At 39.5% G+C, this 13,771-nt stretch overlaps 1 protein-coding gene across 3 annotated transcripts in view; it reads left to right on the top strand.

The window, feature by feature from the left end:
- carmil3 (capping protein regulator and myosin 1 linker 3) overlaps positions 1 to 13,771 on the top strand; it is a 97,652-nt gene that overhangs the window by 34,292 nt on the left and 49,589 nt on the right. For all 3 annotated transcript variants that reach the window (XM_065953752.1, XM_065953751.1, XM_065953753.1), the window contains exons 11-14: positions 1,798 to 1,892; positions 3,506 to 3,592; positions 6,883 to 6,992; positions 8,725 to 8,802. In XM_065953752.1, coding sequence (XP_065809824.1) covers positions 1,798 to 1,892; positions 3,506 to 3,592; positions 6,883 to 6,992; positions 8,725 to 8,802 — 370 coding nt within the window. The remainder of the gene's footprint in view (positions 1 to 1,797; positions 1,893 to 3,505; positions 3,593 to 6,882; positions 6,993 to 8,724; positions 8,803 to 13,771) is intronic.

Below are 13,771 nucleotides of genomic sequence, written 5' to 3'. Positions count from 1 at the left end.
TGCCAAGACTTTTCACCTTCTATGCATGGGTAGAATCATTAGGCAAAGCAGTTTCCCTTTTCACTACTAATTGAGATGAATTGGCTGCCTCAGGGCCAGATGATTTTCTGCCGCATAATGATGAAGTTAACAGGTTTTTATACTTTGCCTGGGTTAACTCACTTTCAATACAGAGGGCAATTTGTAAAAGACGCTCTCCACAGCTCTGCACCAGATCTGACACTGATATTAAAAACAAGCGAATACATCTGTGATAAGGAAGTTCCCACAGATGAAACACACTATGACTATTTAAGTACATTATGTGACTTAAAAGACTCCCACTGAAATCCGTTTTGATATGTGATTGAAGAGACTTAAAAAGGAATTTGTAGAGTACAGAAGTGTATGAGGAAAATATTAGCCCTCAATTCAAAGCACTTTGTTCCAAACAATGCTCAGAGGAGATTTCTCATCAAGTGAACAGATTTTTTGACATATAAATCTTTCTTGACTGCAGATAGTTATGTTGATAAATGTGAATTACTTAAAACAGTTCAAAAGAAAATATCTTTGTCTACTATTGGCCGACAAAACAGTAATTAAACACGATGATGTATTGTCTTATCAGGTTGGGAAAACCTGTTCGCAAATCTTTGCCTGTCAACCGATCAGTAGATGCGTTGTATCGCTACTATTTTTGTCTCTGTACTCCATATTAAGTCTGCTTCTGCTAGATTCTTGTCTGTTTTCGGTAGATGGTAGGCAATGAGCATTGAGTTTATTGAAAACAGAGACATGCTGTGTCTTAGATAAGGTTGATTTGTGCAATGAGACTGAACCACTTATGTTCAGTTTTAACCTTCAAAACCAACAATGTCAAAAACCTCTGACGGCTCATTAGAGTCCAAATGTTCTGCATACATTTATCCAGGGGGGGTTGCCCTTCCAAGGAAATGCGATGGAACTTCCATATTTGGCTTTGCACCTTTGAAATGTATAAGTACTTGTCAGCGCTCTTGCCATTTTTTAAGGCTACACTTAGATACTGAATACAAGTACTACACAAATGAATACAATGAGCAGCTAGTATTGTTTTTATATCAAGAAACATCCATCCATCCACTAATCCATCCATCTAGCCATCCATCCACTTATCTATCCATCCATCCACATATTCATCCATCCATCCACTAATCCATCCATCTAGCCATCCATCCACTTATCCATCCATCCATCCATCCACTTATCCATCCATCCATCCATCCACTTATCTATCCATCCATCCATCCACCTATGCACTTACCAACTTATGCATCCATTTATACAAACACCCTTCTGTCCATCAAACAGTCCATCCATCCATCCACTTATCTACTTTTCCATCTACTTAGCCACTTACCCATCCATCCATACATCCATCCACCCATCCGTCTGTCAGTCTCATTTTAATTGGTACCTTAAATTTGTCTGTCTCATTTACAGCTGTCCGTCTCTCCGTCTGTCATTTTTTTCAATTGGTACCCAAGAGAGTATATCTGCTTCCCAGTTCAACTCTGTCTGTCTCACATTTCTAATGATGTGGTGAAAATTGTTGTTATTTCAACATTTAACCAACTTTTACTGCAAAAAAATCCACATCTTTAAAACTTTGACTTTATTACCCAAATGTTCTTCAGTTTAATTAGAGTTCCGGCAAAGGGACAATACTGCATCTTGAGTAGGACATTCGGTGCACATTGCTCAGAGGTGAAATCCTGAAACTTTATTGAACTTTTACAAGAAGCCTAATTTTTCTTTTTAACGATATGTCTCCAGGGATTTTCCGCAGAAGATGGCGTCAGCGCTGTCAGAGAACCCAGCCTCTGTGATTCACTCTCTAAACCTGGCTCATAACACGCTCGACAACCAAGGTACTCTTCTGGACTGTGAACGTGTGCTCCCTCCTACTGCTGTCTCTCCCAGCGCTCCTCTGATTGTTCTATGCTTTTTGCTTTACCAAGGCGTTTGTTTACTCTCAAAGAATTCAAAATCAATCTCTTACCTCACCAAACCCGTATACTCTGTTCTTCTTTTTCTCTTTCATTTATCTTTCATACTATATGTGTATGAGTGGTGCTGCTCTGCAGAGAACTGCTTTGATTTTTCAGTCTCGCCCACAGTTTTTCCACACACACTGAGGCTCTTGTGTTTCTCTATACAGCCACATATACAAACATACTTTAATTGTCTCTGCCCGGTTGTTGTTTTTTAACAAACAAAAACCTGAAAGCATCGCAGAGTGTATGCCTTTATATCAGGGTGAGGCTTTGCATGCATGCCACAATCACTCATTAGCTAATTTCGTCCTCCTTCCTGACACATGTCACTTCCACTTTCATTGTGTGCACAGTTCCTGCCCTCTCCTTCTTTGTTCATGTGTGTATTAATAGCCTGCAGACTTCTGTTACTGGGATTGCTGTTACAAAGGTGCTGCAGCCTTACAATTCATCAAAGTAATACAGATAGTCACAGTTCAGTAAAGATTGACATTAAAGATTAACATTTCAATGTTACAATATGTTTTTAAGCCTTTGAATGGAGAAAGTTGCAGTTACTAGTGTTGTAGTCAAGACCAGACTAACAAGAGACCAAAACGTACCTGAGACCAGAGTGCTCCGAGACCGAGATAGACCATATAGGGATCGAGACCAAGTCAAGACCGAGACCATGGCAGGGTGAGACTGACACGATACCAAGACCATGAATATCATGGAAAAATCCTCATCTTGTGTGCAGCGGGCGTGTCACTCACTTAGACCGTAAGACCGGGAAGGTTGCGGCCGTAACCGGGGGATAAAGGACGAGACCTATTTCGAGCACTACAACAATAGCAGTTACCTCGAAACAAGCATTGGCACTACAATGAAGCCGAAGTTCAGTAAAGTCAAGACTTCTATCAGCTTTGTGTGCTTTACAGAATCATGGTTCAATCAGTGAAATCATAATCGCTGAGCAGAAACTAGTTACGTAATTTAGTCTGGCATACGGAATTTCTATGGTTTTGTCTCTGTATTGGGTATGTGGGAGAAGGTGACATTGTGAAGTATGTCGGTGTGATGTCTTTTTTAGCTGGAGTGTACTTGTGAGTATAGCATTGTGTATGCTTTGGAGGGGGTGTACTGAGAGAAGTTGCATTCTCTCTTGGAGTTGTGTTGCAAAGCTCTGTGTGGGCTCATAACTCTTCAAGAGCACTCGGGTGTAGGGCTGTAAGTGGCTATTATTGTCAAAATTGAAATTAAATTATTTTACCAGCTTTCACTAAAGAGGGCATCTAAGCGAAAATAGAATATATACACATTCACAGGCTTACAAAACTCTGAATTATTTGCATTTTTCTAGATGGAAAGACTTGTAAAACACAGCAATTAACCTACCTATATATTTTCCAGTATAGTAAACAATAACACATTGAATTCATTTGGATGCAAATGTGTGTTTATTGTGAATTAATCAGGCCTTTCTCTCATCTCTCTCTTCATTCTAGGCGTCTCCAACCTGATTCAACAGGTGTGTCGCCTCAACAAGGGACTGCGCCTCCTCAATCTTGCCAAGACCTCCCTCTCCTCCAAGGGTAAGAGACGCAGCAGCCTCTAGTGGCTGCCACTGCAAACAAACACAGTTTTTTTAACTACATGTTAAAGAGAGTCCCATTTAAAGTTGTATCTGTTTTAACACAATTCTTGTGTTCATGATAGTCTCTCTCTCTCAGTACATTGCTCCCCTGCTATCCCATATGCAGTTTTATTTCTCCTGGCATTTACACACAAAGATAAACCGACCCATGCATGCACGGTGTGATCCATTTACCAAATGATAATCAGGTCACAATCATAAGTAGTTGATCTGTTTTTTTTTTTCCTACAGAGGAATTAGTACACTGTCCCAATTCCCTTGCTCTTATCTGAAACATGAAAGCATGCAGCAGGTTTTACTACCCAGCAGATAGTATTAGAGCAGATTCAAAAGGATCATTTTGATTAAAACAAATGTTGAATCCATACATTCATATCCTGATCTTCATTGCCTTTTCTTGCCATTACAGAAAATTGTATTGCATTTTTATCTTTCAATGCATTAATGGGTAATGATGTTTAGCTGGTTTAGCTTTTATGCTTTTTATTTCCCATATAGTGGCACGACATGCTGCCTTATAAGGGCAAAACTTTGTGACTGCATTGTTGTTCAAATGTATGCTAAGAACACAATTTCACTTTTTGTTTAAAGTTTGTACCAATAGCCATATTCAGACTGCCGTTTTAAGGCGCGATATTGGTGATGACTCGCATTCAATCTGAATGTCGTGAAGGCGTAGTGGGGGGGCGGAGTGATCCTTCACTCTGAACCGTCTTTGTATCAGTGGAGCCAGCGGGGAGTGCAGCGTGTGTGTGTGTGTGTATGTCTGACTGTATGTGTATGTGGAGCTCCCGCTGTGCTGTGCTGTGCTGTGCTTCCGCAACCCGAACGCAATGTGAATTCAGAGACAAGAATATAACGCTGTCACAGAATCAATATGAATGTACACAGACGTGATGAGCTGAGCTTGGTTACACCACTCTTGCAAAAACCGGCAGTCTGAAAAGGGCTGTAGACTGTATAAAGAATGGACAGTGGACTAGCTCGCCTCTAGTGATGCCAAAATATTTAGAGCTCCCCCTACTGACTAGCTGCGGCATGGGTCATAAAACCGGCCTCTTCTAAGTCAACAGATGGGACATGGGTCATACAAAAAAATCTAAATGTAGATCGAATGCATTTCTCTCAAAGTGTGTCTGTTGTGATAGTTAATGTTAGCATTTTGTGTTAAGGACATCTTTCTTCTAAGAAGTTATTTTTGAGGTCATTATTTGATGCCATAAAATGCTATGATTGACTGCTCTGTTGGAGAATGCGGCTTTGTGCACAGGATTAGCAGAGTACAGAAATAAAATGGCCCGAGGAAACGTAACAAACACCAACGTGGCTCTTCAAGCCAATTCCTCCTCTGGTTGCAAATTGGAATTATTTCAGCGCCCATCAAATGGATATTTTGGCTTCATTATGTCCAATGAGAGGCTGAGGCATGCTGTTCATTTGTATATACAGTCTATGGTTTGTAACATGAACACATTTCTTTTGGGGGGAGCGGGGACATGACCCCTCATTCACATCCTGTTCCCTTCTCCCTTTCCACACACATAATGTAAAGTACCAGCAAGTAAATAAGTTCAACTTTATGTATAGGGTACTTTTCAAACACTTGGTTACAAAATGCTTCACAAAGGAAACAAGCAATGTACATCATAAGGAAATAACAAATAAATCACTACCTCAACAAAGCAAAATAAGAATCCAACAAAAACAGAAACAAACTCAGTAAGAGAAAGGGGTTGAGCGTTACATGAAGGCTTGTCTGCACAGGTGAATTTTGAGATGTTGTTTGAAGCTGCCCAAAGTCTTAGATATTATTATTTGTTATATATTACTGATAAATAAAGTGGATTTCTTACTGACAGTTGAAATAGAAAAGAAAGCTAAAAGAACAAACCATGGCTGAGGTTCTATGACATCATTTTAGGAGCCCAGATTGATGGATGGATGGGGAGCATGGAAATGTTACTACTTCATAACTTTTGACTGTAAAAAGTCTGTAAAAAAATGTAAAAAGTTGGCTGAGACACTGAGTGTTGTAAGGGCCTCAATCCAGCGTTGGAGTACGTTCTAAAAGGGAAAAGCTCACTCACTGTGACTTTAAAGAGAGTGGGTTGTGACACAGGGATTGAGGGGGGAATGCAGTGATGGGGACTGACCTTGAATGGTGAGTGTTGATATGACTTTGCAGGGGCTGAGCATTTTTTGTTGAATATTTATAGATGACTCGCCCTCCCTCTGTCTGTCTCTAAAATACCTGTACATATGTCCACACAAGCTGCGCAGACACACACGTCGGCCTCGCACACATATCTGTTTTTCGCACAGATCGCAGTTTCTAAGATGCGATCAGACATGCTAATAAGCAGATTTATCACACATGCTCTCACACACTCGACAGTGTCTCACAGGTCAGATGGCTTCGAAAAGTTTCCACTCTCAGCAGAAACAGGCAGCTGATAGATGGATGGCTGGAGGGAGGGGGGATTAGACACCCTGTCCCCTCTTCCCCCTCACTTCCCCGCTAATCGCTGTAAATTAGGGATGAAGAGCTTAGACCCTCTAGAGCGGCACAAACAGTTGATGTCTTCTTCTGCATTTGCTCCCCAATGATAAAGACCAGGACAAAAACACCTTCCCTCACTGCTCACAATAGTTTATATTGCATCTTAACTGGAAACGGCACAGAGTGACGATGGTTGCAGACTTTTGTTTTAGTTTGCTGCCTGATATTTCTCCCTGTTGATGCTAGGTCTATATTTAATCCTCAGCTTGCTGCAGCATGCTGTGTTTTGCCTTGCTGTTGCAGGGTGATAGTTTTAATGAGGGGTTCCTTCGGACCTGTGAGTGTAATTGTGTAGTGATCTGATTTGAGAGAATGACTTTCTTTTGGCTTGTAGGCGACTCTTAGATACTGGGATAAAGGGGGGGAAAAAGGTGGCTGGCTTCCCCCAGGAGCTGATTTTATACTTGTTGGCCACGTGAACGCAATAATCTTTGCAGGATAATTTCTGCTACCATGCTTACTCACTCTCTTCCATTATCTAGTTTTGTTTTCATTAGAAGCTAATAAGTCACGTCCTGAGCATTAAATTTGTGGAGTCTTAAAAAACTCCAGCCATGATTATAAGAAGATTAAATGACAGAAGGATGCATATGGCTTGTTTATCCTTATCCCCTCTGTTGCATTTCTTCCCTTCTTTCCTGTCTCCTCTCCTTTCTTTCTTGCATTAGGTGTTGTGTCTCTGTCCCAGGCGTTGTGTTCCAGTGATGACTACTCTAATTCCCTGCTGCATCTGGACCTCAGCAAAAACCCCGGGGTTCTGTCTGGAGAGGACGCCACGGTGAGGGACACGAACAAATGCAAATGCACATATACACAGTGATGATAAGAAGAAGTCAACTGGAGAACAACTTAATATAATTAACTAATATTTGATTAGTTGTTAAGGACAAAAACATACGTTGGAACTTACCTTTAGCAGATTCTTGAGTAAAGTTAGCCAACATTTGGTCGGAACACTTCCTGCTGGTTTACGACTTTTCACACAGCTACTCAGATGAAATAGGATTCTGAAAAGCTCTTTCTGTGCAAATACAAGGAAATGTATTGTTGAATAACTGACATTTCATATTGACTTCTCAAGCAGGGGGTTGTTTGAAATTTCTAATCCAGCCACAAACTCTGGACTGAATAGAAAAGTAGACTCAGACACTGCAGGATATCAAAGTAGTTGTTTTACCATGTGCAGCTTTGGCTTTATGCTTTGTTACGCTTATGGCATCGCTAGAAAACAGATTTTGACTCATGCAGTTTCTTAAGCAAACTGTAAAAGAGATTTTTTTTTTTTTCTTTATATTTTCTGTTTTCCCCTCACAAGCCTCCAGGACTCACTGCAGAGACGTCTCCCCACAACATGACGCTGCCACCATCATACTTCCCACCAGGGAACTTTTCTATGTTTATGATGATATGATGGGGAAACAAAATCTATCTCAGTCCCATCAAACCACAAAACCTTCTCCATCAGATGTGTCTCCTGCTTGCCGTTTGACAAACTGCAGCAGAGATTTGTATTTTGTCAGAGTGGCTTTTTCTGTTCCACTCCACCATAAAGCTGACAGGTTAAGCGTCTGTTTTGAATCCTTCCCCTGACATGTGTTTTGAAAACACCTTTTTTTGTGTGGAAATGCTTGTAGTGGTTATTTGTCGTCATGGTATTGTTTTTCCACTATATTGACTCACCAAAACATGGATCTTAAGAATACACTCAACTGGAATCTCCTGACTACAAACACACAATCGTCATTTAACTCATTATGTGACTTATGCCGTTTTCACATCTGCACTCCTGAAAATATTTAGATAATTTCAGGAGGACTGCTCCGGATATTCCCCTGACCTGGCTGTTCATATATGCACATCACGGTGGGAGCCTATCCCTGTCAGACAGGAAGGGGGGTGGGGGGGTGGGGGGGTCTCCTGAGATAAAACGCAACATGAAAAGAAACAACGCGGTGGTATACGATGCTAGAATTAGAAAATTTGCCTTTTTTCCAATGCTACATATAGCCCAACAGAATGACAACATCAGCAAAAGAGTGGAGAAAAAAATACTGACGAATAGAAGATGTAATGCAGCCGTTTAATCATGTGCATGGAGATCATACCGTAGCAGTCGCGTGCATGCAGTCTATGCACTGACTCCAGTCACAGTACTCCCCCCCGTCACTCCCCCCTCCCATTGGCTCAAGTTGAATTCTCTGGATAATACCCTACTGTGTTCTCACATCGGCTCACTCGAACTTCCTGCGGGAAAAATACAAGGGGCAGGAAGGAGAAACTCCTGGTGAAGCCAGAGTGAAAAATGTGTCTGTTTGCGTTCACACATACACCTCCTCCTGGAAATATCATACGTTTTTCAGGAGTTTTCTGCAAGTGTGAAGTTGTTGTTTTACTTTTATGTGAAAACCTCCAAATAGGGGTGAATACTTTTTATAGCATTGTGAATTTTTGGATATAAATAGTAGGTATGGATATTCTTTCTAAAAATCCCTCTTGTTCTTCTCGTGCAGAACCTGTACCTTTTCCTGGCCCAGCCGAACTGCCTGGTCCATCTGGACCTGTCCGGGACAGACTGCACCGTGGACTCGGTTTGTACTCACCATCTTTGTTGCAGTCACGATCCTCCCATAGCTGTCTGATCTCATCTTCAGGATGGGATTCAGGCCAAGAAACAGAAAGGGGGAAGCGTCCTGAATATGAATCGCCCGACACACAAACACAATGTTAGCTCAGTTGACTCACAGTCTTTCTCCTCTATGCATAATGCTTTGAGTGATGTTAAAAGCTTTTGGAAGAAGCTACAATACAAATGTATATCCTCTTATGAATTATACAAATGATACATTGTATAAAGAGCATACAGGATCCTTTTTGTTGCATGCATTTATTCACATCCTTGTCACTTCACAGGGATGACTTTGTCTGTGTTGGTTACTGTTTCTAAATTTAGCATATCTGCTTGTGTGACAAAACGCTGTCTTGCCGCATTAGCAGAAACGCTAACAGCTGAAAGGATGACAGAGCCTTCTCTCTGAGAGAGTTCAGTGACCGCACTCGGATGTGTCTGCCCCTGCTGGTTACTGCTGAGATGGCAGTTCTGCCTGTTTAGCTGTGAATATATAAGACTCAGTGTAAAAATGTTGTTTATGACTTCTCTCAGGAGGATTTTTAGAGTCGTCCCTCCCTCTGGAAGATGTAGTGGTTGGGGAAAAGTGCAGGCTGAATTGAAGCTCACATTTATAGTTTATGTCCAACCTTTGCTGTTCTGTCAGTTCTGTACTACTGCTGACATAATGATGTGCAGTAGAGGCATGCAAGGATGGAGAGAGAGTTTTTCTTGTACCTGAGCTCAGAGTGAGGGAGGAATCTCCTCTGAGCTCTTCTCCTGCTCTGTGACTTCAGCAGGCTGGGGGCTTGCTGTCACTGTGGTCATCTCACAGATGGAGTGTATTTTCAAGACTGCAGGTCTAGGACCAACACTTTAATAACATTGCTGATTCAGTATTGTTTTCACCCATGGGGAGGAATTCAACTTACTGACGTGAAATCAAGTTATTCACTCTTTTGAAGATTTTTCTTCTTCTACAAAACACCATGTCAGCTGTTCAGAGAGAAATACTTCCAACTCTCAGGTCATTGTATTCAATAATTAAGTCCTAAAGGTAACAGACTGTCAAAAGAATACTTTTTAAAATCTCAATCAATCATTCAATTCCAATAGTTAATCACGAATAATCACATTTTAATCACTTGTTTGAAAATCTATTATTTTAGGGACTGTCAGCTTTTTCTTGTCTTAAATTAATGCATACACTATTTTGTCCCTTTAGGCGCACCGTGGATAAGCCTCCGCAGCGTCTCCCCGAAGTCACAGTGATGGAAAAGTATTAGATTGTTTAATCTTTGAATGTCTCATTTCGCTTCAAAAAACTTCCAGACAACTCAGTTGATGAGTTAAAAGTAATATCTACTTTATAACATAACAAATAAAATATTTCCCAGTTATACTTTAACTTTGAGCAGTTTTCAGTAAGTTTTTCAGGGTAACGAGTTCCTTTTTCCGTGGTTAGGTCCATGTTGTAACCCTCAATCTACCAGAAAGTCCTTACATCATTTCATGTTGGCTTTCATTTAGAACTGTGTACTGTCTTAAGCTGATGGTACTTTACTTTCTGTTTCAGTACAACTCTCGAAAAGTCAAATAAACAGCTAAAGAGGTGAAATGATGGATGTTACTTTTAACTCGTCAACTCAGCTGTCTGGAAGTTTTTTTTTTAATGCAATAAGACATTCAAAGGAGCTGTGATGTTGTTATTTTCCATCTCTGTGACTACAGGGAGAAGCTCAGAGGCTTGGCTACGGTGTGCCTTTAAGGGACAAAATAGCAGGCAATTAATGCAATGAAAACAAATTTAATGCATTATTTTAAGACCTAAATCGCAAAATGTGTAATACGCTAATATTGACAGCCGTCATTAAAATCTAAGAATTCTACAATTCTAATGGGATTGTATCAAACTCTTTTAAAATGCTCATCAACTAGTTTCAATATGTCTCTGTAGTTCTGCAACCTGCCACTCTGTCAAATACATCTGATTTTTACAGACTACGTATGTGAAATAACAGTTGTTTTACATTGCAGCGGAATACTGATCCACACTGCTGTGCTAACCTTGTTGAGAAGCACATTGTGTTTCCTGCTGCACATAAAAGCCACTCTGTGTTTTGCTTGTAAACTATGAGCAGCGAGAATGATCAGCTTGCATTAGCAGTAATTTCATACAGCTCTGAAGCAGCTTTGTCGAAACAGTGAGGCTAATATCAATGAGATACAATTACAAACACTACTGGGTTACATTCAAGCGCTGTTCACTGTGAGTCTATTTTTGTGTGAAGGCAGTTTAAATCCAGAGTGTAAATGACTGACTCTGCCGCTTACAATGCAAACCAACCAACATCTGTAGATGTAGTAATTCAATGTAAATTTATTAAATGGCAGTTTTTTTTAAAATTAGGACCACAAAGAGTATTAAAGCTGAAATGTTTCAAGACGATTTGAACTATGAGAATGATGAATTTCCCTGTACTCTATAAAGTAGCTTTATCTTGATCAAGTGCTGCAAAAATCCAAAACCTACTTTTACGTGTATTACTTAAATTTTAACTATACAAGATTTTACATGAAGAACTCTTACTTATTATAGAGATGTATTTGATGTTTCTTCATTATATCTTTTAATAAAATTAAGGATCAAAGTGCTTCCACTCTGTAATTTTTCTTGATCAAATTCCTTCAAACTGTGCATGTGTTTGCTGTCTTTTCTTGCTGTACTTCACTCGAGTAGTTTTAAACCCCTCGGAGCAGCCAGCATCTCAGGCCGGTATCTGTTTCAGGAAGTAATAGTCTAGCACATGAAACTCATCCTCCTCCTTCCGCCCCGTAAATGTGGGCCATGAATTTAGTATTGAATTATGTGCATGAATGGGAATCATTGCATACGTTCTGCTTTGTTTGCAAGTTCTCAAACATCGTCTCTTTTAAAACATCCCCTTGACATTAAGGGAGGACTCTCTGTGATACCTGCTATATCCTGTTTTTTTCTAATTGTCATTTATCCTTTAGAGAGGAACTGTCTGAGGGAGAATCTGTCTTTTTTAGTGTAGGCCTGTTGGATTGAATTATTAATAAGTTCCTGTTTTAATCTGCGCTGATGTTCCAACGATGGTCGATTAGTCAGTTTGCGTGATGGATCACTCTGCCAGAGAAAAATTGATCTGTCCGATGGTTTAACCTCACTGGAGTGATGAGATTCCACTTAAAGGCTCACCAGAAATTAGGTTTTGATGCCAATTTATTTGAGCCTAGAGCATTCTCCTGTCCAACAAACACACATTTGTCACCTTTTATTTCAAGATTAATTAGTCAAACATTTCCCAGGTATTCATTTAGGTGATTTTTAAAAGCCCTGAAGTTTGAAAGTGAGCCATATCGTCACAAGATGAGAGGTGATTGGATATGCACTTTGATGAATGATAGATGAATGGCTGCATGATGTACATTGATCATAAAAGCAGGGAAACTAGATGACAGAATAATTGATATTATTCAAAAAGGTTTGAGCATCTTTCTCCTATCTTTAATGTGAAACTTGACATTTGATAGATATCCTACATAACAGATTGAGGGATGTAAGTAATTCATTTTTTTCTCATTTGGTTTCAGCTCCACTTTGATTCAGTGTAATAGAATTACACTTCTTATTGCTCGTTTGCTCCTGCTATCGGAAATCAGTAGACTCTCCCTGGCAGATGAGCACTTTCTGTACATACTTAAAAAGAAAGAAAGAGAGACAGACATTTTCTACAGATCTGTCTATAATGTTGCATTTAGCTGCTGGAGCTAAAGGGTGAAAAACCCTAAAATGGCCTATATCATTGTGTTGATTTGTTTTTTTGTTTTGATTTGCTTTTGACACAGTTGATCTTGGTCTCCTCATTAAGACACTCTGTTACATTCAGTTTGACTCCATCACTTGCAAATGGTTCCAGGATTACCTTTCTGACACAACAGTGTGTCAAAGCTAGATATATTCAATCGAGTTTCTATTAGGTCCCGACTGATATGCAATTTTTGGGGCCAATACAGATATCGGGTAGAATAAATATTCTGATGCTGATATATCCACGGATATATTTTTTAGATCTATCGTTGATCTTAAGAGATCTGTTGATATAGACATACACACGCCTTTATTGCGTTGATCCCTCAAATGCTGTTACAAAACAGTTGTGAAAAAGATTTATCATCAGGACAAGATTTTTGTTAGTCTTTGTTGGCCAGAATAACATAATTGACTGAACCACAAATGTTTACTTAAAGTTGAACATTTATTAGAAAAAAAATATATATATATGAACTGTTTACAGGCTAATCAGGCTCTAGTTTCAATTATTAAAAAAAGGTGTTCCGCAAGAATCAGTTGTGGGCCCCATCTTATTTACAATCTACTACAATTATATTATTCCTTCTATAGCAGACTGAAAGATTAATCTTTATGGCGATAATGTTATTCTACATTAATCTGCTAACCCTAACTTGCTGTAAAGAAACTTCCACTTGCTTTAATAATCTTAAGAATGGATTTATCACCTGCAAACGTTATCTTTATTTCAGCTGATTTCAAATGATTCTTTATTCATCAAATTCATAATATTCTTCAAATCCAGAGATATAGATGTTAACAGTCTACAGCTATCCACTCTCAATGGTAGCAGTTTTGAAATGATCACAGTTGACATATATATTGTTATTTGGCTCGATGAATCATTGAAGCCCAACATTGAAAATCTCACAGGAAAACTTTAACAGAAAATCAGTTTCTGTATAGTAATAGATTTAAGTTCCCTGTTTATTGCAGTTAAAGTATCATCGATGCAGTCTTATTGTCTCAGATTTGGTTGATTCTTTGCAGGTATGCTGCTCCTAACCCCCTATAATCCCTAGACTCAGTTCATCACTCTGCTCTTAGATTCATAAACCGTGGATCCTTACAACAC

Source organism: Labrus bergylta, chromosome 4 (assembly GCF_963930695.1).
Source record: "Labrus bergylta chromosome 4, fLabBer1.1, whole genome shotgun sequence".
Taxonomy (NCBI): domain Eukaryota; kingdom Metazoa; phylum Chordata; class Actinopteri; order Labriformes; family Labridae; genus Labrus; species Labrus bergylta.
The sequence above is the reverse complement of the archived record's forward strand: the minus strand, read 5'-3'. Positions and strand labels throughout refer to the sequence as shown.